This window comes from Mustela nivalis, assembly GCF_964662115.1.
Source record: "Mustela nivalis genome assembly, chromosome: 8".
Classification (NCBI taxonomy): Eukaryota; Metazoa; Chordata; class Mammalia; order Carnivora; family Mustelidae; genus Mustela; species Mustela nivalis.
In genome coordinates this window covers 24583452-24611038 of record NC_139027.1, presented here as the reverse complement: position 1 = coordinate 24611038, position 27587 = coordinate 24583452, and the positions used below count along the sequence as shown (strand labels likewise).

The 27587-nt window shown below is 50.6% G+C and overlaps 1 protein-coding gene across 2 annotated transcripts in view; it reads left to right on the top strand.

Moving 5' to 3' along the window:
• The window catches only part of XDH (xanthine dehydrogenase), a 61840-nt gene that overhangs the window by 7264 nt on the left and 26989 nt on the right, over positions 1-27587 (top strand). Inside the window, exons 3-17 of one of the 2 annotated variants that reach the window (XM_082745269.1) lie at positions 1983-2079; positions 3277-3385; positions 6663-6789; positions 7699-7760; positions 11250-11318; positions 11622-11711; positions 12763-12904; positions 15299-15391; positions 15937-16088; positions 17043-17136; positions 18609-18718; positions 20810-20994; positions 22284-22458; positions 24176-24259; positions 25690-25859. In XM_082745269.1, coding sequence (XP_082601395.1) covers positions 1983-2079; positions 3277-3385; positions 6663-6789; positions 7699-7760; positions 11250-11318; positions 11622-11711; positions 12763-12904; positions 15299-15391; positions 15937-16088; positions 17043-17136; positions 18609-18718; positions 20810-20994; positions 22284-22458; positions 24176-24259; positions 25690-25859 — 1759 coding nt within the window. The remainder of the gene's footprint in view (positions 1-1982; positions 2080-3276; positions 3386-6662; positions 6790-7698; positions 7761-11249; positions 11319-11621; positions 11712-12762; positions 12905-15298; positions 15392-15936; positions 16089-17042; positions 17137-18608; positions 18719-20809; positions 20995-22283; positions 22459-24175; positions 24260-25689; positions 25860-27587) is intronic. The other variant, XM_082745270.1, reaches the window with a different exon arrangement.

The following is a 27587-nucleotide window of genomic DNA, read 5'->3' as shown; positions in this document are numbered from 1 at the left end:
GGAAACTCTTCAGGGTTGGTTGTTGGGATGTCGCTCATCCCAACTTCTGCTAACTAATCCCCCTCACTCCTGGAGTCAGGAATGTCCAGTGGCTCATTCAGGTGCCCTGTTCCAGGACAGCAGAGTGTAGTTGCCGTACCCACAGAAGCAAGCCTGAAGTCCACAGCCTTCCCTCTGGTTCACGTACTTCTTATCAGATGATGTCGAGCTCCAGCGTACTTTGTCCTAGATTTTCCATTGAGAGAGGGTGAGTCTGGAGTTTCACGGCCCATGAACCTGGTGAAATGACTCAGTAGGATCAGGAGGCTGCACAGAACTCCACTGCCAGCCCCTGTACCTGGCGGGGGGGAGGGGTGGTCTGAGGAGACAGGCACATTTTCAGACATTGTGGACACCAATGCTAGTTTTCTGATGAAGTTTTGAAGGCCCCAGAGCCTCAGATATTCCTAATCATGGCAGTTGCTAGTTTGAAGGTTAAATCTCAAATGAAATCTGAAACTGAAAGTTTTCACAGAAGTGAAGGTTGGGTGGCTTTTGGCTGACCGCCATGAGAGTTCATTTCTGAGAGTTCTGGGAAAGAGGAAAACCCCAGGCTTGACTGCTATTCTGCCTTCTGAAAAAAAAAAATCCCCCAGCTGGAAGATTCTGGTAGACTTTGGACTATTAAGTTGTCTGAATTATTGCTCATTGCATAGATTCTGAGGAGTCAGAGGAATAACTTAGGGTATAGAGAGCTCTTCCCAGTTGTGTTTTAGAAGAGGGAGCCACATGGTGAAGGGAGGAGTCTGCAAATCTGGAGTCGGATGATCGTGTCTGGGCCCTCACACAAGGTGATCTGAGTGACCGTGTTGCCTTTCTGGGCCCACCTTACCTCCTGGGTCCCAGTTTTCTTTGTTTTGTTTTAATCTGTGGAGAAACAGCAGCTCCTGACTCCCCTGCTCATGAAATTATTGTGAAAATCAACTGGGTCCATGGGTATAAGTCTTTTTCAAGTATAAGATGCTATATGTTTAAAGAGACTAATGTCCAGCATATTAAAGGTAAGAAATAAATATTACTTAAATGACTGAATGATCAGACCATGAATGGCTGCCTAGAATTCGTGATGAAGTTTCATTTCATCTTGCAAATGAGGGAAGCGACCAGTGATAATGACCTCCACCTTCGGCAGAGAGCTGGACGGCTCAGAGGCCTACAGCCTGCAGGAAATGCAGCCATGGAGCCCATGTGTCTCAGGGAAAAGGGCCATGGTCAGTGCTGCTCTCTAGAATAGCCTAGTACTTAGGCACACTAGCAGACTCAAAGTTATCAGACTACTTCTGCAAGTACATGTAAGAGATGTTGCTACTCCTGGCTCCCAACCTCAAAGATTATATTCATTTCTGGTCACATATCCTATGGGAAGATATTCAAAAGCCCTTGGTCCAACTCTAACTTTGGTTCCTGAACTTCACCAACCCAAAAGATTCAAGGTGACAAGCAGGACTCAATGGGTCCCAGAACAGATCAATGTCTCTGTCTGGCCCGAGTGGCTTCATTGTACACCCAGCTGTGGTGATATGAGGGTTGCCCATGTGCTCAGCCTTTGAGGTGACTGATCCCCCTGATACCCCTGCACAGTGAGACCATAGGGTTGGGATCCCCTAAGACCAGACCAGGAAGCTCTTGATGCCAAGAAACATCTCCAGGATTGGAGAGCAGTAGGACTCCAGTCCTGGAGAATACTTGAGTGCTGTCTGATGGGACCCTGATGCTTTTCCTCATCTGTGCAGTGGAGATGGTCCCATTCTCCACCTTCCAGGTCACAGTGCAGAATTCCGGGATGAGGGGACCATGTGGATCTGCAGCCTCCCTGGGTTGAGGGGCCCGAGCCTGTGTGTGCCAATGGATGACTCTATACTTACAGCTGTGCGCATGCACTTCCCAACAGCCCAGCAAAGATCCTTCTATGAATTTGTGTTCCTTAACCCTCGACCACCCAGTGAGGCTAAGCGGGACCAAGCTGGGCTGTGGCGAAGGCGGCTGTGGGGCTTGCACCGTGATGCTTTCCAAGTATGATCGTTTCCAGAACAAGATTGTGTATCCTTTGCCCACTGGCTGGTAGTGATGCAAGGACTATGAGGCAGGGGTCATGTTGCGTGTGTGTGTGTGTGTGTGTGTGTGTGTGTGTGTGTGTGTGTGTGTATGCATAGATGAACTTTCTAGACCCAGACTCATTTCTAGTCCTATGAAATCCTTCGGTCAGACTCCACTGCCTTTGGAGTAAAGTCCAATCTCTGCTTAGTTCTCAGGACCCCTCACGGTGTGCCCCACCTTTCCTCTCCAGATATCTCTCTCTATGGGCCCAGCACTCCATCCTTGCAAGGACAACTGTGGACTACTGACACTCTTGGCCTACTCATTTCCTGGTCTTTGCATAAGCTGTTGTTTAGGTCTTGAATGTCCTTTCTTCTAGGACTTCACCACCTGGCCAGCTCTTGCTCGCTTTTCAGGACTGGGAAAAATAACACCTCCTCTGGGAAGCCTTCCTTGACTTCCCAGGACTGGGTTAGGTACCCCATGTCTGTGCTGGTCCCAGAGTGTTCTGTGCTCAGCCCTCCTAAAACACTTACCATAGCTGTCTAAATTGCACCTTCACCCAGGCTTCACACATTTTCCTGGGTTGACCGTGGGCTATTGAAGAACATCTCACTCACCTTTGTTTCCTCGGCCCTCAGCAGAGTGCCTGGCATCTGACTGGACTCAGAAACTGGTGCTGCTTGTATACATGGATGAATGGTGAATAGAAAAAATGGACATCAAAAACCTCTGTTTGAGGGGCTGGTGTCTCATGTTTCCTGGGGATCGTCCCCTGCTTTTTCCCCCACAGAGGATGGGCGACAAGGGGGTGAGAGCAGGGGGGCAAACGTGACTGGATGTTCTGAAACTGAAGAGGCTAAGGAAGGACCTTGCAGGCAGAGAAGCAAGCACTGGGCTTGGAACCTGCCAGAAATTTCCTCTTGACTCAGCCTCCAGGGTGGGGGTGACTGAGGTGACTGAGGATGACCCTCGTGTTCCAGCTTGGAGGCCCAGTGCCCCGCAGGACCCTGCAGGGGCTCGTGCCTCACCGGGGTGTGGGGAGCCTCCTTTGTTGCTAGCCCAGAGGCCAGGGTAGAGAGGCAAGGACACCCAGGGAAGAGCCCAGAATGTAACGTAGAGGGAGGGGTCATGACAAAGCCCCTCTAAGTCTCCGGTGGCTCGAGGGGACCACAGAATGACCTTAATCTGGGGCTCCAGCCACTTTTCTGCCAACGCCTGCCTGGCCCCCATCTGCTCTTTGCATCATGTTGCTGTGACGACGGTGGAAGGGATCGGAAGCACGAAGTCGAGGCTGCATCCCGTGCAGGTAACCGGAGGCCAGGGTGGCTCAAGCCAGGGCCGCAGACTTGTTCTGGGCTGTGAGGCTGAGTGTCCCTGCCTGGGCAAGAGGCACTGTGGCCGGGCTGCGTCCCTCACCTCCTTCTCCTGGGAGGGAAGAAGCTGGGTTGGGGGGAGGGGTGCAGCTGTGAGGCAGAAAAATGGGTCCCAGGCCTGCAGCTCCCTCCTGGGGCCACCGTGGGTGTGACATGACATGACCCTGAGGGAACCGTGAGGTCAGCATGACCGGGTGGCTAGGGCAGGCTGCCTATGCCAGACCTGGAGGGAGGGGGGCAAGGGAGCGCCTCACCCACCTCCCATCCCCACCCCTGCGTGTGCTTAGGAAACCCCTGCTGTCTCGGGTTCAAGGTTTCAGATGCCCTGTGCCCTTGATTAAAAGCCCACCTACTCCCTGCTTGCTGGAATGGTAATCCCATGACTCCTCTCGACGGCCCCCTGCAGGGGATACGGATGTGGGCTGCTAGGCCTCTACCCCACTAACAGGGAGGTTAGTAAGGGCTTAATGAGAGAACAGAGGCGTCTGAGTGTCGGACTGAGATTTTTTTTTTTTTTTTTCTGATGGTATCAGGCTGCCCGGCAGTGGATTGAAATTAAGAACCAAGAGCAAACAGTAATCTGAGGTTTTGTGGAAAGAATCAGGACATTTTTAGGCAACATGGCAACACACAGGACCAGAGCACTGTGTGAAGGAAAGGCCATCATTTCCATTGCTTCTCGTATGGGGAAACTGAGGCAGGGGGTCTTCCAGACATTACAGTCACAGAAGGTGCCAGAGGCAGGCCCGTTGGCCACTTGAGGAGACCCGCTGCTCAGATCATGCCTTTTGGGGCACCTGATGTGGGTGCTGGGCTAGAGCCTGGGGCTGAGCGAGCTGCTTATTCTCGGGGGAGGGGCAGGGCAGCTGGCACGAGTCATGTGAGATCACAGCGCCCATAATGCTTCACTTCTTAGGCAGCAAAAGGGGAAATTACTAAACTTGTCCAACCTGCGGGAGAGGTGAGAGGGTGAATTCGGGCTTGTAATTGGAAACAAGCAGATGAAAGACGGAAGAGTTTAAACACAGGGACCGTATCTGATGAATCCACCAAACCCCTCCCTTTCCAGTGGTACAGATTCTTAATCCCCATGTGCTTACTAGACCCTGCGTTAGCTGTAGAGCCAGATTCCACCTCTCCTTGTCCATTGGTTTTTTTCCCTTGGGGCTTCTAGGACACTATGCTTTGCTCACCTTCCTCCCTCCAGGCTGGTACTCAGGGCCGGCTCTAGGCCTGCCAAGTTCCTAATTGCAGCAGCATCCCCGGGGCTCCGGCCGGGCCCCTTCCCCTCGCCGTCTGCACAACCCCCATGCCCAGGCGAGTTCAGTCCCATCTACGGGCCAGCGGCACTCCCATTTATGTCTTCAGCTTTGACCTCTCCTCAGAGGTTAGATTCATAATTCCAACGGCCTCCTTGACATCACTATAAGGATGGCTCATCTCGGACTTCACAAACCCTATTTTTCCCCTTTCCCCCCAGTCTTCCTCCATCTGAGTCAATGGCGAAAGCATCTGCCCAGTTGCCGGAGATAAATATGTGGGGGTCACCTTTGGTTCTTTCTCTCCTGCACCACACCCAGTCCATCCAGACGCGATGTCTACTTTACTTCCAACCCTACGGCGAAGCCTTCATTTCCTTTACCCTCTTACTGCTTGGTCTGAGCCACCCTCCGCTCTTACATGGACCATTGTGTCCTGGTCCCCATTTCTACTCTTGTCCCCTGTAACCTATTCATTCCCTACCCACAGCTGGAGTAACTTAAATTTTTTTTTTTTAAGAGAGAAGGAGAGAGCAGGGCAGGGGCAGAGGGAGAGAGAGAATCAGAGGCAGAGAGAGAGAGAGGAAGAGAGAGAATCAGGCAGAGAGAAGGAGAGAGAGAATTAGAGGCAGAGAGGGAGAGGGAGAGAGAGCAGGGCAGGGCGGAGGGAAAGGGAGAGCGAGAATCTTAAGCAGGCTTCGTGCTCAGCGCAGAGCCTGACATGGGGCTCGATCTCATGACCCTGAGATTGTGGCCTGAGTCAAAATCAAGAGTCGGACCCTTAACCCACTGAGCCACCCAGGCCCCCCCTGGGGTGATTCTTAACTCACATAATTAGATCATATATACTCTTCCCTGGTTCAAGTCATATTATTAAATTCAACTTAAAAGACACCTCTTCAGAGAGGCTGTTTCGGAGCACTCCCAAAGGCCCACTGGTCACTCCGGGTCCCATCAGCCTCTACTAAATCTCTACAAAACATTGATCTCCACCTGGAATTTTCCTGTTTCTTTTGTCAGTATTTCTCCTCCTAACTTCACGAGACTGGAGATCTTGTCTCTCTTCTTCATTGCTCTGTTTCCAGTGCCCTTACCACACCTGGCACAGTAAATATTTATAAAGTGGAGGAACATTTGTATATCCTAGGCACTGGAAATACAATACTTCAGTAATTTTACTTAAGTACCAAGAGAAACTCCCAGGAGACAAAATAATAGTAATAATAACAATAATAATAATAATGTGGACATGGTGAATCTCCTCGTACGAAAAATCTGGCAGAGTTTAAAGGAGAATTCTGTGACATTCAATGCATATAACAAATTCTATATGGTACATTTCCAGATTCTTATGTTCCCATGGATTCCTGGCATTGCCTTCATTTAAGAATGTAGTGATATTCTAGTTTGGGGAAAAAACAAACGTTCATTTATTTCTTAATAAATGCTGGTTTGTTGGATTGCAGGCTAGAATATAAAAAGAACGTGAGACTGCTCTTCCTTTCACTCTGCGTGTTCTTGGTTCAATCTCTTAAATCTCTGGGCCTCCTTCCTCCACTGTTCAGTGCAGAGAATGGAGGGTGAGAAGCCCTTCTGGTGTTAATGGTCACTGTTCTTCGACGAGACTTTCCTATGAATGACCAAAGTTGGTTGACCACCTGCTATGTGCCAGATAGAATAATGTTAGGAGTTTAACGTTACTTATCTCATTAAATCCTTACCACGGCTCCAGAGATAAGTACCAGGGTGGCCCTCATCGTGCAGGCGAGGTACCCATGGCCCCGGAGAGGCTTGGTGGCTGGCCAAGGCCACCCCTGGGCCGAGGACCGACTTCGTGCAGGGACTGCTCGCCCATCCTCCCTGCTGGCATGCTGGGGCTTCCTGTGGGTCATCCAGAGAGCCTGAGAGAGCATCTGCCAGCATGTGGGTCTATGTCCTCTGTCCATTTTAGGAGAGAATCTCCAAAAGCCACGGCTCCCAGTGCGGGTTCTGCACGCCCGGCATTGTTATGAGCATGTACACGCTGCTTCGGAACCAGCCTGAGCCCACCATGGAGGAGATTGAGAATGCCTTCCAAGGTAGGGGCCTTCAGACGCCACCTAGGAGGGGGCATGGCAAATGGGGCGTGGTGGGGGTTAGGGCAGGGCCAGAGCCCAAGTCGGGAATGGGCTAAGAGAACGAGGCACTGCCCTCCAGAGGAAAGACTCAGACTGCCCCAATTTGGGGGTACAGGTCGGCTGGAGTTGAGCCCTCTCTCGGTCTAAAGAACACTCACATGGTTTGGAGACCTCCAGGGGTCTCCTGCCTTAGTGTTTCTCTTCCTGAGGTGTCCTCCTGCTCTGGGATGGGGTGGCCCTGGGAGGTGGGCGTGGAGGAGATCATTGGGGAAATTCCACAGAGGCTAGTCACGGGGCTCCCTTTCTCCTCCACTTGTACTAGAGCAGGATTCTGCAAAGGCCGCATAACGAGGAAGAGGGTGGCCATGATTCTGAGCCTTGGGCTGGAGCAGGTTTCCCAACTTGCCTCCTGGGCCCGGGAGCCTAGATAAGGTATCTGTTCACTGGATTGAACAGGTTCCCCATCCATTCACCATTTCGATTCATCATTTATTCAATTTGTTGTATTGGGTCCTATCGTGTTAGGCACCATGCAAGGCTCAGGGAGCACAGGGATGGCCCAGGGGATGAAAGACAGTCTCTACCCTCAAGGAGTTTGCACTCTAAGTGAGAAGAGAGTTTATAATGTATGATCAGGCATCAACGGAGGGCCCAGAAGAAGCACCTGATTCAATCTGGGCAGTCTAGGAAGGCTTCCTGGAAGAAGCATTAGAAGTTTTGAAATCAGGAATAAAAGGAGGACGGGGTGTTCCAGGCAGAGAAAACAGAATAAGCAAATTGAGCGTCTTACTGAGCCAGGAGCAAAGCCACAAGCCCCTCCCCTGCCCTGGGGCCTGTGCTTTTAACTCAGCTTTTTTCCTCTGCCCCTAGGAAATCTGTGCCGCTGCACGGGCTACAGACCCATCCTTCAGGGCTTCCGGACCTTTGCCAGGGTAAGTGGGGGCCCCGGGGTGGCTGTGGCTCTGCTCCTAAAGCAGCAACACTCAGGAATCACAGTGGAAGAGATGCCAAGGGCCTCTGGAAGAAAGAGAAGAAAGACAGGAGGGCCACCTGGCCGGTTGTCCCTCTGTTGGTACCTGGCACGGGCACTGGACCCCGCCTCTTGTTCAGAGGGTTCTTGGCAATAGCAGGAGTGCCGAGAGCCTCCTTCCAGGGAAGGCTGGCTCCTGGAAGAGGCATGCAGTCCCAGAGCTAACTGCCCCCGGGGCATTCGGGTCTGACACGCTCCCGTGGCCCAGGTGCTGAACCTGGTGTTAAATAACAACAGCCCCCAGCACCTGAGCTTCTCCTTTCTCGGAGCCGGAGCCGGAGCCGCAGTCAGCAGGTGGCACTCTGTGGGGCTTGTGAAACTGCTAATTAGATCTCCAGTCAGCTGGCGCCTCCCTGCCGTGTTTGTACATCTCTGGGGGTGAAGCCACAGCCTGGCCGCACAGGTCCTGATCACTGCCATCCTGCAGGGAGGACAGAGGGCTGGCCTCTCCCCTCTTGGCTTGTCTCCCCAGATTTCACCTGATTCTCCAACTGGGGCAAGTTAGCCCTGACTCTAATCAAACCATCTCTTCTCGGTTTGATTCTGGGTTGAAAGGGAGAGTCACAGACACCTGTGCCTTTCATGGACCTTGAGGGTTGCTCCATTCTGAAAAGGAGCGTTGTATCCAGATAACCCCAGAGGGTGGCCACAGGGATGGGGTCTACAGGGAGGGAAGGCAGCACATCTTGCTGAATGCTTTTGATGACAAAGAATGAGGAGGTATGGATTTAAGGGAAAATGACCGAAAAGCACAGACCTGGAGTGTGCAGACCCGGGTTCAAATCTCATCCTTGCACTGACCCGATGCATGACCTCAGGTATATTTCCTTGTTTCTAAAATGGGTTTATAATAATACAATATTACAATGTTATATTAATACAGCTATAACTGTAATAAAACATACATAATTAAAATAATATCACAGAATTGTAATAATACCTATAATTATTCTTATGGTGTTTGTGGGAAGTACTCCTCCCTCCTAAAGCCCTTAAAACACTGGCACAGCCTAAGTATTAGATACACGGCAACTCTAAATTACGATGATAGTATGTTTCTTCCATTCCTCGCTGTTTGACTTTCGTCCATTGCTCAGGCTTCCTGAGAACAGAGGATTGTTAATCTTGTCCATGTACTTATTTCTCAAGAGGCTTCTCGAAAGATACAATTTCACCAGCCCTCCTACTTTCTGAAAAGAGAAGGGTTTGTTAATGTAATCCATGGTATGGTCCTTTGCCGGGCTGGAGTCTGATCATCATTGAAAGGGTTCCCGGTTCCACTGTGCTGGTGTTGCCTCCCTGGATCAAGCTGCTGGGCCTCGAGGAGCAGAGCAGAGCAGAGCTCCCAAAGTGACTGGGACAGAGAGTGTGCTCAGAGCTCATGCACCTTACTCCCTGGAGACATGCCCTCCACCCAAGGTCTTATTTGGAGCCTCTGCATTCTGAGTTTACATACAGCTCTAATGCTTAGCTCATTCTCAAGCCCGCCATGCATATTCGGAAAGTGGGGAGGGTTTGCTAGAAGGAGGCACGCTGTTCACAGCCAGAATTGATGATGTCTGGTTAGGAGCAAAGAGGGCATGGAGGAACTGTAAAAATGAACACAAGCCTAGCCATCCAGCCTGCTGAGAAAAGGAGAAATCTCTCCAGGGGGTAAAAAACAAACAAACCTAGCTTTATCCAACCTTAGTGGGCATGGAGGGCAGTGGCACGTTATTGTACATCACAGTAATTTGTGTCCTGGCCACGTCCATGAAGTATCAAGTAAAAAGATCTAAGGAAGACTGTGCCAACACTTTATCTGGAAAATGTACTTCCGTGAAGTATGTCCTTCCCCACAAGGACTGGGTGAGGGAGGCTAACGGCTGGCTGGATGCGGCTTCCCTCCCTTCAGGTGGGGTCCGGTGAGTCCCCTGTGTCACCGTCTCCAAGAAGAAAGATGAGAAGAGACACTAGGGGAACTTTATTTCTCTCTTCTTTTTTGTCTTAACACAGAGGAGAAGGCCAAGGCCATGGTGGGAAGGTCCAAAGTAGGGTGCTTGGAGACCCGGCGGCAGGGCTTTGGGTGTAGGAGGGGGCTGGGGTCGGCCCACGGGGTGGCGTGGGCAGGGGGCTGAGGCAGCCAAGGCTCCTCTCCTGAGAACGGGGCTGACGGTGTTTTCAGATGCTCTGAGGCCATCCTGTCAGCCTCCGGGCCCTTTGAGGGCTTTCCTGGGCACACTCGTCACGGTGTGATTCATTCCTTGGGCAATGTGTCTCCTGTGACTCACGGGCAGGAGGGCTGTCTTCTGCAGGAGCTGGCCGCTGTGGACATGGGCTTGGAGCCATGCCTGGGAGTTGCTCCCACCTTTGCCTCTCAGCATAACTCCGGGAGTCTGGAGTATCTCCCAGATCCTGAGCAGAGACTCCCGCCTTCTTGGCACACATCAGTCAGGAGAACACACCCTTCCCCTCCTCAGCGCTTCGGTTCTGGGAGGCAGCGAACACTACTCCCTGCTCTGCCATTGGCACCCAGAGCGGTGCCGAGTCAGTTCTTGCCCAGGGGTGGTGGGTCATCAGACCTGTACCCACCCTTTAGGACAGGGTCTCAGTGAGGAAGGAGGAGTGTTTAGGTTTCTGGCAAGAAGGACCTGATATGCAGTGGTGGGGATATCGGGCACACTGGCTGCACACCTCTCTGAAGCTAGCACTGGTCTCGGACCTACTTGGACGGAGCCCCACAAATACCGGGGCCTGGAAGGAGCCCAGCCAGGCCTCCTAGAACTTGACTGATGCCCAAGCAGAGGCTCTCGAGTGCCGAGAGCACCCATGGGGATTCCTCTCAGAGAGGTTTCCTAAGGAGGAAGCCCTGAGGGGCGAAAATGGGCATAAAGATATGTTTTGATAAAGTAAAACTTAACTTTTATAGAGAAATTTTCTTTTTTTAGAAAGAGAGAGAGAGAAAGTGCATGAACAGGGCTGGGAGGGGCAGAGAAAGAGAGAGAGAGAGAAAGAGAGAGAGAGAGAATCCTAAACAGGTTCCACACCCAGCACAGAGCCTGATTCGGGGCTCCATTTCACAACCCTGAGATCATGACCTGAGCTGAAATCGAGTCTGATGGTTAATTGACTGAGCCAGGTGCCCCTGGAGAGAAATTTTCTTAAAATTAAAATTTCCTCCTGCTTCTGCATGAGTTTCTTAGTTTCCATCAACCAAGAAAGGGGAAGTGGTTAAAGCAGAGGTCTTACGTCCATGCAGACGTGAGCGGGATGGGGAGCGTACATCTGCTGCTCCCCCTGGTGCTGGGGTAGGAGCAGAGCTAGACTTCATTGGATATTAGTGACCCAGGTTTTTTAAAGCTTCTGGGAAAACTCTTTGCAAATATATTTTGTGTATTTGTCATCTCTCTAGGATGGCGGGTGTTGTGGAGGAAGTCGCGACAACCCGAACTGTTGCATGAACCAGAAGACAGACTCCAAAGTGAGTGGGTCCTCCTCTCCACGGAAGCCTGGGGGCCAGTCTCAGATTAAAGGAGGCAATAGATTCTTTTCACACTCCCAACAGTGTGGCCAGAAGAGGAAATGGTTATGCCCAGACCGTGAGGGTGGTGAATGTGCAATGTCTTCTGGCAAGACTCTTTATCCTGCCTTCCAGGAGCTTCCTGGCCCTCCACTAAGCCTGAAGGGGGCTGCAAACAGGCTTGCTTGCACAAGGGCCTGGGTAGATCCTACAGGACATTTTAAAGGAGGAGATATGGTATCACCCAGCTGTTCCCTTTTCCAGCAGGTCACTCTCTCACCATCTTTATTCAACCCGGAGGAGTTCATGCCCCTGGATCCCACCCAGGAGCCCATCTTCCCCCCGGAGTTGCTGGTAGGTGATGCCCCAGGGAGAGGCCTGACTCAGTTTCTGTGCCATGAGCCTCTGGAGGCCTGCTTTATTTCATACCAACTGGGACCTATGTGGCCTTGTCCTTTTTCTGACACCCAGAGGTCAAGTCCCTCTGTCACATATTCCAAAGGGACCCACACTTCCTTCACACATGTCACTCTGAGCACTGAGAGTGGATCTCCCTGGCACTTTACTCCATGTGGAGTGTTCCAGAAGCATCTGCCGACCTCCTGGCTACATCTAACGTAGAAGCCCCCAAGCAACCCATTCTCCTCCCTGTGAGCAGTCCCTTTATTTAACAAAGAAACCAAGCTGTGCTCAAAGGGCACAATCCTGGGCTTGCTGCTCTGTTTGAGGACCGTCTCACACCCACCCTCTCACTGGGATCCTGCTTCTTCGCTGCAACATTTATGGCAGGGGAAGAATCAGGCCTCACTCCAGGGCCTCAAGTGCAGATTCTGGGGGGTGCTGAGCACACGAGGACAGCCTAGTGAGTCCAGCGGGCCCAAAGAAAAGGCATGGCAGCAGGCCATCAGCATACCTTTCCCTGGATGGTGTAACCTTGAGAGCACTCTCAGTCGGATCTGGGAGGTTTTCTCTCCTAGCCCCACATCACCCCTCACACACTAGAACCGGCTTCTGTTGCATTCTCTCCTGACATCCTTCCTTGGCCACCTCCGCCCCTCCCCGCAGCTTGTCCACTGCCCCTCTGGGAGACAGTGGCGTTGGCGGGGGGTGGGGCACTGCTCGAAACTCGGGCTTTTGGTCAGGACAGTTCAGGTCCCCTTGTGCCAGGTGAAGGTCCCATCACCTCCTGGTCCCCTAAGGACTAAGGGAGATAATGTGTCTAAGAGCTGCAACACACACCCTGCCTCAACACGAGGACGTTCCCGTCCGTTCTCCCCGACCTGTCTCTTCATCCCGAATTCTGTATTCAACAAACCCGTGGGAGAGGTGATCCCGTCGCAGACTTCAGCGTATCAGGGAGCCGCAGTGGGCAGGGGACAGGGCGGTAAGGAGCCATATTTTCCAGAGGCTGAAGGATGTTCCTCAGAAGCAGCTGCGTTTTGAAGGCGAACGCGTGACCTGGATCCAGGCCTCCACCCTGAAGGAGCTGCTGGACCTCAAAGCCCAGTACCCCGAGGCCAAGCTGGTGGTGGGGAACACGGAGATCGGTGAGAGCGGGGCGGACAGTGTGCCTGGGGGTGGCCCCTCGCTGGCCGTGTGTCCTCAGAACACTGGCTTCCCCTGCGCTGCACTCATTTCCCATTTCACCTATGGGGGGGGGGTTGGTATCTCCTCAAGGGGTCACGTGTCTAGGCCGGTGCCTGAGAGACGTTAGGGGTTCCAGCAGTGTCATTCTCTTGCCCCTCCCCTTTTCTGGGGGTGATGTGGCCACTGACCCTGTTGGTGCCAGCACCTGGGACGTGAGGCTCACCATATGCAAATAAGCCCAGGAGACTCAGGTTGTGTTGCTTTACTCCCCGGTGCTCGAAGGGACAGAAATCCAGGAATTTCTGGAGCTGGCCTGGCCCATTTCCTCTTTGCTGGGTCCCAAGTCCAGCAAGGCTCTGAAGAAAGGATTGTGGTATAGCTGAGGTCTTCCTTGAGGACCTCTGGTGTTTGGGGGTGGGGGGAGCTTGACATGGTTTTAAGCAGCCCTAGGCAGTCCTGTGGGGGGCTCTTGGCTGTGGTTCTGGAAGGAACCCCGGGGCCCTGGATTCTTGCTGGATCTGTAGACACAGAGAGGAGGGTCTGATTGGTTTCAGGTTGACAGGGGACAGAGTAGGCCCCACCCTCATGAGCACAGGTGTGCGACCAAGACTCCAGCTGCAGAAACGTGACACACCAGGGTGGCTGGGTGGCCTAGGAGCTGTGCGTCCTGTGATGTGACCCTGATAGCCTGTGTGGCCATGACCCTGGGGTCCAGGGTGGCATGAGTTAAAGTAGAGAATGACTGTTTGGAAAAATCTTTGAGCTCCTTTGACACATGACATGTCCATAACATAACATAACATAACATAACATTCTGTTCATAACAGAACATCCTGGACACAATTAGACTCTAATGGAAGGGAATGAATCCACACACATTTTATAAGCTTCAAGTTAGAAATAACTTCTGAAGATGACTTCATCTGGCTCACCCCTTCTCCCTTATATATACACCCGAGAGGGATTTGGGGGAAGCTGAGCAGAGAGGGAGCCTTTAGAAGACAGGCCACCTCTGCCCTCAACCTGCGTTCTTTGTCCCTGGAGCCCACATTCAAAGCCCGGGCCACACTTCGGAGACTCTCCACAGCACACGAGGGGGTGGGACGATGCGCAGACTCTTCTTTTTGAACCTTCCCGTCTGGAGCTCTGTGGGATGGGCTGGGAGAGGTGCTGAGCGGGCCGGGCCTGAGGACCAGGGCTGAGTCTGTTCACGGAGCCCTTTTCCTTGACTCGCCGAGACCAGAAACTGGACACAGACGTGCAGCCCCACAGAGCCACGCACCTGGAAGCGTGTAGGCGGATGCTGGGGATGGGGAGGCAGACTTGATGTTTTCTTCTGACACCGTTTCCCTTTTTGTCTGAGTGCGAGATGTTCATGCTATTGTTACTATGATACACCAACTTGTAAGAATTGCTCACGGACCGAAACATGCCTGTTCTTAGCTGTGTAATTTGGGCAAGAGCCTAACTTTCCTGTGCCTCAGCTGCTTCATCTACAAACAGAAAAATCACAATATCTCACAAGGCGATTGTGAGGATACAGTGAGTTAAAATATGTGAGGTGTTTCAGTGGGGTCCTGACATATGTTAGTATGCTGTGCTTCTGTATTTTACCTCCTCCTCCCCTGCCACACACACACACATGTGCACACACACCCACGCACAGACACAGAGACACAGACACACACACATAATTCAGGTTCATCTCATTTATTTATTTATTTTTTAAGATTTAATTTACTTATTTGACAGAAATCACAAGTAGGCAGAGAGGCAGGCAGAGAGAGAGGAGGCAGAGAGAGCCCGATGCGGGGCTCGATCCCAGGACCCTGGGATCATGACCTGAGCTGAAGGCAGAGGCTTTAACCCACTGAGCCACCCAGGTCCATCTCATTTAAAACCAAAAGTCACCTCAGCGGGATCTGTGGTGGTTCCGCATGTGCTGTGTTTGTGACAGGATCAAGTGTGCCTTCCTTATTGAAGAGCAGAAATCGTTGGGAAGGTGTCGAAGGCACAAGCATAGAGTCAGCAGGCTAAGTGAGAAAAAATGAAGGTTTTTGAGTAATAAAAAAATCAAAGGTCCAACAAAAAAAGAGTTCATCTCATTTGAATTCTGATAGAGCTTTTCCCTGGGAGGGGGAGAAAGACACGGTGTTCAGGCTGATAGTGTGGAAACCACATGGAGCCCCCTATCTTGTCCCCTGTGTCTGCTAATCCTGAGACCCGCCCCCCCCAGGCCCACCCAGGGAGAGTGATGCTGTTGTGAACATGTCATAGATCCTGTGTGAGTGGCAGGAAAGTGCCAAGGCCTGCTCTGGTAGGAGCCTCTAACTTCAGGTGTCTCGTTTCTCAAGGCATTGAGATGAAGTTCAAGAACAAACTGTTTCCTATGATTGTCTGCCCAGCCTGGATCCCTGAGCTGAATTCAGTGGAGCACGGACCCGAGGGTAAGGAGAGGTGTGCCTTGAGCCCCCGGAGGGAGGGGCTGGGCTGCTGGGGATGGGTCCCATGGGATGCTGGGTGCCAGGAAAGCCTCCCAGCATGGGGAGAGAGGCCTCCTCATTGCCTTCATTCACCTACATCCACGGTAGGGTGCAGGGGGCGAGGGGGGCTGGTGTGATTTTTCAATATTCATTCTCAATCCTGCCTACATGTTATAATCACTCATGGGGCAGGGAGTCAGTGCGGGGAGGTCTTGGGGGCTTTAAAAAAAAAAAAAAGCCAGGACTTCACCCTCAGAGGTCTGACTTTATTGCATTGAAAGAGAGCCGTTGTAAGACCAAGGGACCTGTGATGAGTCCTAGCTCTTTTATTAGCTGTGTGGCATGGCCAAGTCACTTGACCTCTCTGGGCCTTAATTCCTCATCCATATAAGGATGTGTGATCTGGTCCAGCCCTCCTCAGGGACCAGTAAAGTGCCATAGGGGCTGTGTGTGAAGGTGTTTTCTGAGCTGTGAGGGGATTCGCTGTTATTCTGAGCTTGTGTTTCCAGGTATCTCCTTTGGAGCCTCGTGCCCCCTGAGCTCTGTGGAAAAGACACTGCGTGAAGCGGTTGACAAACTTCCTGAATACAAAACAGAGGTGTTCAGAGGTGTCCTGGAGCAGCTCCGCTGGTTTGCTGGGATACAGGTCAAGTCCGTGGCGGTGAGTCCCTCTTCAGGGGCCTTCAAGGCTCAGGGCACCAGGCCTTTTGTCACAAGGCGAAGGGCGGAGGGGTCTAGTGTGGCTTCTGCTAAAGACCCAGCAGGCCTCAGCTGTCAGTGCTTAGAACTGGCTGGGGTGCTTGTTAAAATGCAGATTCCTAGGCTCCACTCCCAGAGATTCTGACTCAGTGGGACTGGGAGGGAGCCTGAAGCTTCTGCTGAGGAAGGAGGCCTGTGGGTTGCTCTGGGAAGCATGTGCTGGTGACTCAGTCTTGACGCCTGAGGCTGGCGTGTCTCTTCTTGGACTTGGCGAGGCTATCAGCAAATGGGTTAGAGATAAGTTAGGGAGAAACCAAATCGGGACAGGGACTGCCTCTCAGAATTGGGGGAGAACGAGAGGTAGACCCCCCTGAGGGGAAGGTAGAGGCCCAGCCGTTGACTGTTCATGCCAGACTTCAGACCAGTCCCAAGTTCCCTGTTCGCTGTGTTCACACACCCGGGGCCGTTGGGGGCTCACGACGGTGGAAAGCCACCCCTTCCATTCCATTTTGTTGTTGATGTTCTCAGTTAGAACACGACCCGAAGCTACCAGCCCACTCCCAGTTCCTCCTCCTACCCCAAGCCCCTGCCACCTCTGATTGTGAATGAGGAGGCAGAAACTCAGAGACTTTTGCTTTCACTGTGTAATAAACAACCTCAGTTCTTTCAGAAAAATTTGGGTGAAATTGAACAAATTTAAAGAAGCTGACCCACATGACTGTCTGCTAAATGTCAGAGCTGAGACCCAATCCCAAGTGTTAGGATCCCAAGTTTTGCATATTGTTCTAGAAGTCCAAGTGAGGCTGGTCTTGTGCCTTCAGCAGGTGTCCCCCATGTGTCCTGTGGTTGGGAGGCAGCAGTGAGAGCAAGGTTTCCTGGGGAGGCTGGGCTCTCACACACTCTCTGCTTGTTCTAGTCCATTGGAGGGAACATCATCACTGCCAGCCCCATCTCTGACCTCAACCCTGTGCTCATGGCCAGTGGAGCCAAGCTGACCATCGTGTCCACAGGTGAGAGCAACGTTATGTCAAAGTTGTAACAGAGAGCCAGGTGGGGAGAAGTCTCACAAGATAGGTCACTTTCTGGAGAAACAGAGCCAGCCCAAAGTTCAGTGATCCTGCTGTCCTAGGGTTTGGGTCCCTGGAAACTGCAATGGAGATGGACCCAGTTGGAAACCAGCAGAGCTGGACCATTTCTTTATAAAGAATTCACAACAGGATCTGTTTGTGCAGATCCTTACTTATCTAATGGTGTGTTGGAGCTGGGAGGCACGGGCTTGCTGCAGCCCATAGCTATGGTTTTAGGGAGTCTGTGAGTGTTTGTTAAACATGGCCACTGTTAAAAATTGAATTATCTAGACCTGTACCCCTGGGGATAAAAATATATGTTTATAAAAAATAAAAAATTTAAAAAAATTGAATTATCTAAACTTACAAGAGAATAAATTACATTAAAAGAAAGGTAGTAAATACTCAAAATTCATCACTTCCTAATTATTTGAATCTGTTTCACTATTGCCCATGCTCTTATGGTTCTTTCCACCTGCTCTATCTGTGGGTTGGAAATGCGATATAATGGTATGCTGCCATATACCCCTTGTCTGAGGGTCCCCAAGACCACCGCCAGCTTTGGTGACTCACAGGAGCTCAGGAAGGACTCACAGGAGGTCAAGGAGGACTCACAGGACTCAGCATATTGTCATACTCATGGCTATGACTTACAAGGGGGAGGATACAAAGCAAAGTCAGCAAAGTACAAAAGGCCATGGGGTACCGTCTGGAGGAAACCAGGCACAGACTTCCAGAGCCTTCTCCTGGGAGAGTCACACGGGATGTCCTTCATTCCCTCAGCAACAAGTTGCACCAAGATAATGCCTGTGTAGTACTCTCCGCCAGGGCAGCCCTGTGGAGACCGAGCGCCAGGGCTTCTGTTGGGGGTGGTCATGGAGCTCTGCCTGGCGCAAACCAAAGCCCAGACACCCACAAGGAAAGCAGCCGCTCGGCATAAACCATACTATTTGTACGAACAGTTTAGACAGGCTGAGTTATTCTCACCAGGGAATGGTGGGAAGTCTGCTGAAATCCAAGTTCACAGAGGACAGCCCCCGGCCAACCTTTTAAGCAGGACTTTCGGAGGATGGCAGGCCTTCTGGGTCAACTCTTTGCTACCCTTTTTCCAACTTCATGTTCACTGATGTCACCCTGATAGCTTGAAACTAGCAGCAGGAGTATGGATGCTGTAGAAATTAGCAAATCCTCCCAAGTCCGCCCCACCCCGCCCCCGACCATACACCATCCCTTATTAGACACACACCAGCACATCCTTGAGTTAGGATTTCAGATGGAAGACCTTGGCCCCAGCTGTGGCCGTGACCCCCATCCCCCTGACCATGGGCGTAAGAGACCAGGGTGGGGAGTCACTGGTGGATCGTTCTCTGCTTTCTCACGCTACTTTCTCCGCTTTGCCTCTGGCCTCCTTTCAGGCACCAAGAGAACCGTTCGGATGGACCACACCTTCTTCCCTAGCTACAGGAAGACTCTGCTCGCTCCGGAGGAGATCCTGCTTTCCATCGAGATCCCCTACAGCAGGCAGGTGAGCTGCTCAGGAGCATCCCGAATTACCCTTACCCTGGCTAGACTCCAGACAAGGAGACCAGAGTCGGCCTTGGGGACCAAACTTAGCATCGCTCAGCTTTGACATGGTCTCTGAACATTGCCTCTGACCAACCCTATTTCTCTCTGCACAATGAGGCGTTTCAAGGTAGGGGACAGAGGGCATGCCCTGGACTGTGAAACCAACAGCTAGGCCAGGGGATCCTGAGCAAATCGAGTCCGCTTTCTGAGCCTCAATTTCTTCTTCTGTAAAATGGGCACAGTGTTACCCAGTGTGCAGGTTACTGTGAAGATTGAAATCAAGAATTCATAAGGTTCCAGGCAGATGTCTGGGAGCCAGTAGGGATCTGCAGGCAATAGCTAGCCACACGGTTTCGCAAAAAACACATCCAGCTGTGGCGGTTGGAGGAGACGGGTTTGCATACTGAGTGTAGACGCTCCCTGTGAGTCAGGGCCTCACTCGCTGATGAGGTGTTCACTGACTTTGCTCTGGTTTGGCTTGGTGGATTTCTGCTTCATGGGCAGTTTCCCTGCCCTGTTCAGGCAGGTCTGGGCATTTCTGGCTGCCTTGCTGTGTTGTTCCATGGGGGCCATGTGTCCTCACCTGGTGTGGCTCTCTCCTCCCTTGGTAGCCACACATTCCGTAATGGGCCTCACTAAAAAGTGATCTGTGCGAGACCGGGAACCCAGCCGTCGTGGAGAGCATCATGGGTCTCACCCCAGCTAGTGCTCGAGCGAGTGTTCCAAGACATGTTTGCTCTTGCTAACTTTGGCCTCTTTAATGAGAATGCTAATGAAATTAAAGCCATTTCATCCCTGAGGTGGTTTCTTTATGACTTCCTAGCTTGTCCCTATAGACCATTGAATAGTGATTCCCAGAAGTTTTGTATTTTACGGACCAGGACATTTTTCTTCTGCTTAATTATGAGTTAGGGAAAAAGGAGGAAACAGGCATAGCATTGTCCAGTTTTTATTTTGCCATAGAGGAACATTGATGACAAAAACATTTCATAAAAGAAAGGAGATCTTCATACCCAGAATTAGGAAGGATTTCTCAAGAAAGAACAGCTGCCAATCTGCCACCGGCATTTCGTGGTACCCCAGAGGAAATGTCCCCAGGGACTGGTATGGTCCTGGAAGTGAGCAGCTAGAAACTCTGTTCCACAACCAAGCTCAGGCTCTGGGCTCACTGCCTCAGGGCCATGTTCAACATCAGGAATCTGGATTAGCTTTATGATCAGCAGGAGTCCCTGAGGTTTCTTGGAACAGAAGCCTGTGGCCACTTTGGACCTCCACAATGAGCCTCATTGTGTTTTCTCTAATAAGCCTTCCCTTAATAAGACCTCTACCTATCATGCTAATTGGAATTTGTGGTGAGTTCAGACCTTGAGCAGAACTTGACCCCCAAAGAGCTGGATATCAGATGGTTCTTACCTGGAAAGTTACTCATTCTCCCCTCCTATCTGGAAAGAGAGAGCCTGGCTTGAGCCTAGAGGGAAACAGATGTTCAAAGCACCAAGGTGGCTCCTGCTTTCTAGTGTGAATCATTCTTCCGGGAAGCAAGGTTTCTAACCGTAGACAATAGATGTGGGAGGCACAAGTTAGAGAGAGCAGGTGCGCAGGCGGCCCGCTTAAGGGCTGCTTCTGACACCCTCTGGCATCTCACTGGACCAGCTTTAGAGGCAGTCGGGCCACCCCATAGAGCCTGGGTGTGCTTGGATGCTGGGCACCAGGATGGGAAGGTGTGGATGCTGGAGGTCTCTGAGGACCCTCTCTGAAAATGTCTTTCCTCTTCTCAGCTATTGGCTAAGAGCCCCCCGTTCTCCTTTGTCCTTGACTTTCAATCTTCCTGACTGCCAGGGAGAAATGCCAACCCTCCCTAGCTTCTGGGAATCTTACCGGGAATGTGAGAGTCAGTTCTGCCTGGATATCTGAATCCTCGCACCGGCCCATTGCGGGTTTGCGATGGTGTTGTCCCTTCAGCCGGCCCGGTGTCCCCGGGCTCCAGCTTCACCCTCTGTGGGCCCCACCAAGCAAAGTGGGCAGCAAGAGCCCTTCTGTTCTCTTTTAGGGTGAGTATTTCTCAGCATTCAAGCAGGCCTCTCGGAGAGAAGATGACATAGCCAAGGTGACCTGCGGCATGAGGGTCCTGTTCCAGCCGGGAACCGCGCAGGTGAAGGAGCTGGCCCTGTGCTATGGTGGAATGGCCGACAGGACCATCTCAGCCCTCAAGACCACACGGAAGCAGACGGACAAGTAAGAGCTACCAGCCAAAGAAAACCACCACCGCCGCTCCCACGGCCAGTAGTCCCACTGTTGTTGTGACCACGGTGCTGCGCCTGCTGTTGCCATGGTTACCACGTCTCCTAGTGGCATGGTTCCTCATGGCATCATTGTCGCCTCGCTGGTCTTACCATTGCTGCTCTGCCGTTGCTACCGTTATGACCACTGTTACTGTCATGACTATAGCCACAGCGACGGTTACTAGTGCTATTACTCCAGTAACGGTAGTGCTACTGTTACTACAATTACTACAGCGAGTGATACTCCTCCGGTTACTGCTCCTACTCTTACTAGCACTCCTGCTGTGACTCTTGCTCTTCCTACTACCATCACTACTCTGACTAGCGTTCCCGCTGTGGCTAACCACTACTAGTACTGCTGGTACCAGTACTGCCAGTGTTACTAGTACTGCTGCTACTCCTGGTATTACTACTGATTGTATGACTGCGGCTGCTACCATGCATGCCATTGCTACTATGGTTGCAACCGTGACTATTACTACTGCTACAGCTAATTGTAGGATTGCTGCTGCTGTTGCTGTGTTGCTGCTGGTACTGCTACTACTGTTGCTACTGCTGCTCGTTCTACTATTACTTCTGTTTTTGCTAGTACTATTACTGTTGCTTCCACTACTCCTATGACCGTGTCTGCCTCTGCTGGTATTAGTTCCACAACTATTGCTATGGTTTCTATGGCCATTACTTCTGCTGCGGAACTAGATTGGCTACTGCTATGACCGCAGCTAGGGTAGGGGAGCAGCTGACCCAAGCACCTCCCTGGGACGGTCCTCTGTAGTCCATACAATGTGGATAAATAAAGCTTACCGATGGCGTTTGGCTCCTTGGTTCCAGTTCCTGGCTCCGCCACTTACCAGCTGGGTTGTAGAAGTCAAGTTACTTACCCTTCCTATTGCCTCAGTTTTCTCATGGGTAAAATGAGTATAGACATTTTCCCTGCTATACTTTTAAATTGAAATGAAAAATGATGTTTCATATAAGGCACTTAGGACATTGCCTAGTGCATATGATAAGGACTCAATAGATTTTATTATGATTTTTGTGTCCTTTTTCTTATTGTATCTCTTTTTAAAGATGAGGACACTGAGGCTCAGGCAAGTAACTTGCCTAAAGTTACAAAACGATATGTATCTGAGCCAAGTTTGGAACCAAGGTTTCTATGACCATCACTCTGCACCTACCACCCCACACGAATGATTCTGAGGGCTGGACAGGGGCACTTTCCCACCATCTGCTCTCTGGCAGTTTCTGGAATGAGGAGCTGCTGCAGGACGTGTGTGCGGGCCTGGCGGAGGAGCTGCACCTGTCCCCTGATGCCCCGGGCGGCATGGTGGAGTTCCGGCGGACCCTCACCCTCAGCTTCTTCTTCAAGTTCTACCTGACGGTGCTTCAGAAACTGGGCAAAGGAAACTTGGAAAATGTGAGTGTGGGGGTGGGGACAAGATAGAGACTCCCTGCAGGACTCTTGTTTGAGGATGTAAGAAGCCAGTGTGCATGAGGGAGTCCTGTGGACCAGGTGGTAAATTTGCTTCTCCCTTTTGATGTCCAAGGGAAGAAGAGAAAGGACCAAGGACACATAGCCTAGGGAGCCACATGGAGATGAGAGCCCACAGGGTGGCTGAGAGGCAGAGCACTGGGCTGGGCATCAGTGACATGGGTTCTGGTTCTGGCTGGGTCATTACCTCACCTGAGAACCTGAATAGGTCTCTCGAACTTGCCCATGGGAAAGCTATAAAGGGGGTGGGTAGACCAGATGATCCTTCCAGGGGCTAGCTGACACAACTGTGTTTTTGTAGTTAGAATGGGAATGTGGAGTGAGTCGAGAAGGTAGACTGTGGAATGGGATTATGAGGTGGGGCTGCCACAGCCAGGGCCAGGCATCACTGCGAGGGTGTGTGCTCTGGATGGGGTGTGGCTGAGCAGGAGCCCACCTCCCCCACATGGGCTCATCAAGTGTTTATTTTGTACCTTTTTAGTATAGCCTTGCACTAGGCACCAAGGGATAGCCTCATGTGGGAGAGAACCTGGTTAATAAAGGCCAGCCTAGAGTGACAACTGAGAAGGTGGTGTGGGGAGCATGAAGGAGAGAAGGCTCTACAGATGTGGGGACAGCTGACTGAAATCCTTCCCTGAAGAACATTCATAAGACTTCTTTTCTTCTGATTAATAAAAGCAATAAACTTAATGTGGAAAACTTAAAAAAACACAGAAATGTGTTAAAAATTAAAATTAAAAAGAAAAAAATAAAACATTTTTTGAATTAAAGAAATTAAATTTAAAAAGTTTTTAAAATTAACGTTTTTTAGAATTAAAATTACTCTTCTCTCAGATCCTATAGAAAACCAGTGCTACTATTTTTGCTTATTTCTCTGATGTTCTTCCTCCATTTATCTGCCCGTCTGTCTGTCATTCTCTTTGCTCCCTCTCCCTCTCTCTCCTTCCATCCACCTCTCTATAGACCCGCCATCTTCCTAGCTTTTGATCTGGAACATACCGCTTTTCTAAACAGGTTCAGGCAGGCTGCATAGAGAGTTTTTTGCCCCCCCCCTGATTCTGTTGAGATGATATCGTGCACATTTCCCATATCATTAAATATTTCCCATAGAGATGAGGAGGAAGAAGCCTTTTCCAGCGGGGCTGGAGAAGAAAGAGCAGAGTGCGTAAATGCAGGAGGGAGGGAAGCCATTTGGTGTGTTGCAGGAAGAACAAACCGTTCACTGTGCACGCTGCAGCGGTGGGAGAGGAGTTGAGGCTGTTATGAAGGACTGAGCTCTCGAGCCCTCACGCTGATGTTGACATCGATCCAGCCAGATCTAGAAGGAATGCTAAATGAGGAGATGATGCGAACAGCTGAAACTTTTTTTTAAAAGAGGGTTTATTTATTTATTTGACCGACAGAGATCACAAGTAGGCAGAGAGAGGCAGAGAGAAGGGGGAAGCAGGCTTCCTGCTGAGCAGAGAGCCCAACACGGGGCTCGATCTCAGGACCCTGGAATCATGACCTGAGCTGAAAGCAGAGGCTTTAACCCATCGAGCCACCCAGGCGTCCCTAGAACAGCTGTTACTTTTACCCTTGGCGACAAGGGGGATCAATGATAGAAATAGTCATGATCACCGTGGTTATCTTGTCTCCACAGAACTGTGCAAAGCTGGACCCTACCGACGCCAGTGCCACCTTACTCTTTAAGAAAGACCCTCCAGCCAACGTCCAGCTCTTCCAAGTGAGTACACGTGATGTATGGTTAATATCACAGGCCCTTGCAGGGCATTTCGGATGACGCTAACCATTGGCGAATGTCCGACTCGGATTGGATACAGGTGCTCAAAACTTCTCATAAGCTTTGCATAAATATAAAGTGAAGAAAATGGGAATCGTGTTAATGTCAGTGAAGCTATTTTCCCCCTTCCCTACTTAAATTTCTCTCTTGGCATTACTCTTATCTTCACCTCTCTGGAAAGACAAACAATTTTTTTTTCCCACTTTGTCTTTTCTGGTTCCTCCATAGAGCTGATGTGCAAAGCCAGGATTTCTCCTGACCATGTAAACAAAACAAAACAATAACTTTCTATCAACAGCAACTTTTTGAGAAGCAGTAGGTAAAGGATCAGCCTTTCCTATAAACATTTTGGATTTTGTAGGCCATACAGTCTCTCAACTTTGTTGCAGCCAGAGACATTACATAAATGAATGTGTGTGTGTGTGTATCAATAAAGCTTTATTTATAAATGCAGCCACTGAGCCAGATCTGACTCACAGGCCATGATTTATGGACCCCTGCACTAGAGTATGGTGGTCCAAAGTGTGAACTCTGGGGTCTGACTGTCAAGATTTAAATCCAGACTCTGCCATGTTATAACTGTAACCTGGGACAGGTCATTTCCTCTCTGTACCTTTTGGGCAAGTTAACTCTGCCTACCTACAAGTGTGCATAATGTTGGCATCTGTTTCATAGGATGGCTCTGAGTATTAAATGGTTTAGTACAAGAACATAACTTAGATAGCTCCTGGCCTATATTAAACACTCAATAAAATATCAGCCATTATTTTTATTATTCCTTTGAAAAACACAAAACCCAGAATTTTATTATAAATACATTTTAGAACATTTTGGAAAGAACAGAAAGATATGAAGAAGAAAACAAAAGTCACCCAAGATCCTAGCTCCATGAGAAAATCATTGTATTTTTGTTTACTTCTCTTCATTTTTTTCTCATGTATATACTATGCTTATAACATGTATGTATTTTTCCTACAGAATTCAAATGATCATACACACACACAATGTTTTATGTCCTATTTCAATACTTCACATGAGCATTCTTTCCTTCTCATTAAAATTCTTCAAAAGTCTGTCTTGACAGTTGCATACTTTTCCATTGCATGCATATAGCAGAATTGTTTTACTCCCCCGCCCCACAATGAATGGACGTAGAGTTTCCTCTTTATTTATTTTTTGTTCCTGCTTAGAGTGATACTATGAGCTCCCTTCTCAGTGACTTCTTATCTGCCTTTCTGTTCCCGGGCCCCTCCTGCCTCCTCAATCCTCACTCCTCAGGTCTGCTTTGGCCTGAAGCTCTCCGCACTTCCCTCGGCCCTTAGGGAAACAGTGTCCTCCACAGCTCAGCTTGACTGGTGACCGTGTTGTTCCAGGAGGTGCCAGAGGGTCAGTCTGAGGAAGACATGGTGGGCCGGCCCCTGCCCCACCTGTCCGCGGCCATACAGGCTTCCGGGGAGGCTGTATACTGTGACGACATCCCCCGCTATGAGAACGAGCTGTCCCTCCGCCTGGTCACCAGCACCAAGGCCCATGCCAAGATCACGTGAGTCTAAGAAATATACCCCATGGCGTGGGGTGGGGTGTGTCTCCTGGGAGGCTCCCCCAGAGCCTTCCCATCTGGAGAGGAACATGGAAATTCCTCTTAAAACCAGCTGGGGGAGGAGCTGGAGGTGTCAGGGGCTCAGTCGTGCCAGGGAGAGTGAGGGGATGACATTGGACGTGTAGGTAGGGGCCCGAGGAGGGAAGCCGTGGATGCTGAACTAGGAGATTACATGGGGCTTGAAAAGCATCGAGGAGCTTTTAACAGCAACAGGTTAGACCTGCACTTTGTTGTTGGGCTGAATTTCATTGCAGAATTCCAGGAGCACCTGAGTCAGTATTAGGGGAAGAGCATGGCCTTAGGGATTGTGTCCCCACCCCAGTGCTTTGCCATAGAGAGCTTGGCAGTCATGCTTAAGCTCTCAGTGTCCCCATTCATCACGGGATGTTTTCCTGAAGCTCAGTGATAGAGGCTGCAAAGGACCTAGCAGAGAAGAGTCACTCGTACCTGTTTGTTGAACTTGGAAAGCCCAGATGACAAGAATGGCCACCTCTCTAATCATAATAATAATTCCCAATGCTCATACAGCACTTAATATCAGGACAGCTTGGTTTAGAGCATTTTGCATAAATTGGCGCGTTGACTCCTCTCAGCAACCCTCCCGGCAGGTCCTGTTACCCCCATGTTCCAGGTGAGGAGACAGGCACAGGCACGGTCAGTTACTTGTCTCAGATCCCAGAGCTGGCAAAGCCAGAGTCGGCAGCAAAGCCAGAGTTTGAAGCCAGGCAGCTTCGGCCACCAGTGTACGAGCTCTGGATGTTCAGGCCAGAGGCTGACTGTGATTTGTGGGTGGGCATTAGACGCAGAGCCTGCTGAGCAGGGAAAGCCTCCTTGGGTGCTGCTCCTTGGGTGCTCCTTGGGTGCTCCTTGGGTGTTCCTTGGGTGCAGGGACTAGCGACCCAGTCTCCTCATCATTGGGTTTTCCTCTGCTGCTCCCAGCCACCTGGAGACAGGCTCAGGGAAAAGGTAACACGGACACAGATAAAAGCTAACAGATATGTAAACCCCTCCAGCTCTCTGGCAAAAAAAAAAAAAGAAGTTTGTTTAGGATGGTACGGTTGTTTGCTCTAGAGTAAATTCGTTTGCCTTTGTCCTTGTCTTTTTTTGTTTTTATTTCTTTTCAGTGTTCCAGAATTCAGTGTTTATGCATCACACACAGTGCCCTCCTTAATACCCACCACCAGGCTCATCCAACGCCCTACCCCCCTCCCCTCCAAACCCTCAGTTTGTTTCTAAGAGTCCAGTCTCTCATGGTTCATCTCCCCCTCCAATTTCCCCCAACTCACTTCTCCTCTCCATCTCCCCATGTCCTCCCTGTTATTTCTTAGGCTCCACAAATAAGCAAAAGCATATGATAATTGACTCTCTCTGCCTGACTTATTTCACTCAGCATAATCTCTTCCAGACCCGTCCATGTTGCTACAAAAGTTGGGTATTCATCCTTTCTGATGGAGGCGTAATACTCCATAGCGTATATGGACCACATCTTCCTTATCCATTTGTCCGCTGAAGGGCATCTTGACTCTTTCCACAGTTTGGCGACTGTGGCCATTGCGGCTATAAACATTGGGGTACAGATGGCCCTTCTTTTCACTGCATCTGCATCTTTGGGGTAAATACCCAGTAGTGCAATTGCAGAGTCATAGGGAAGCTCTATTTTTAATTTCTTAA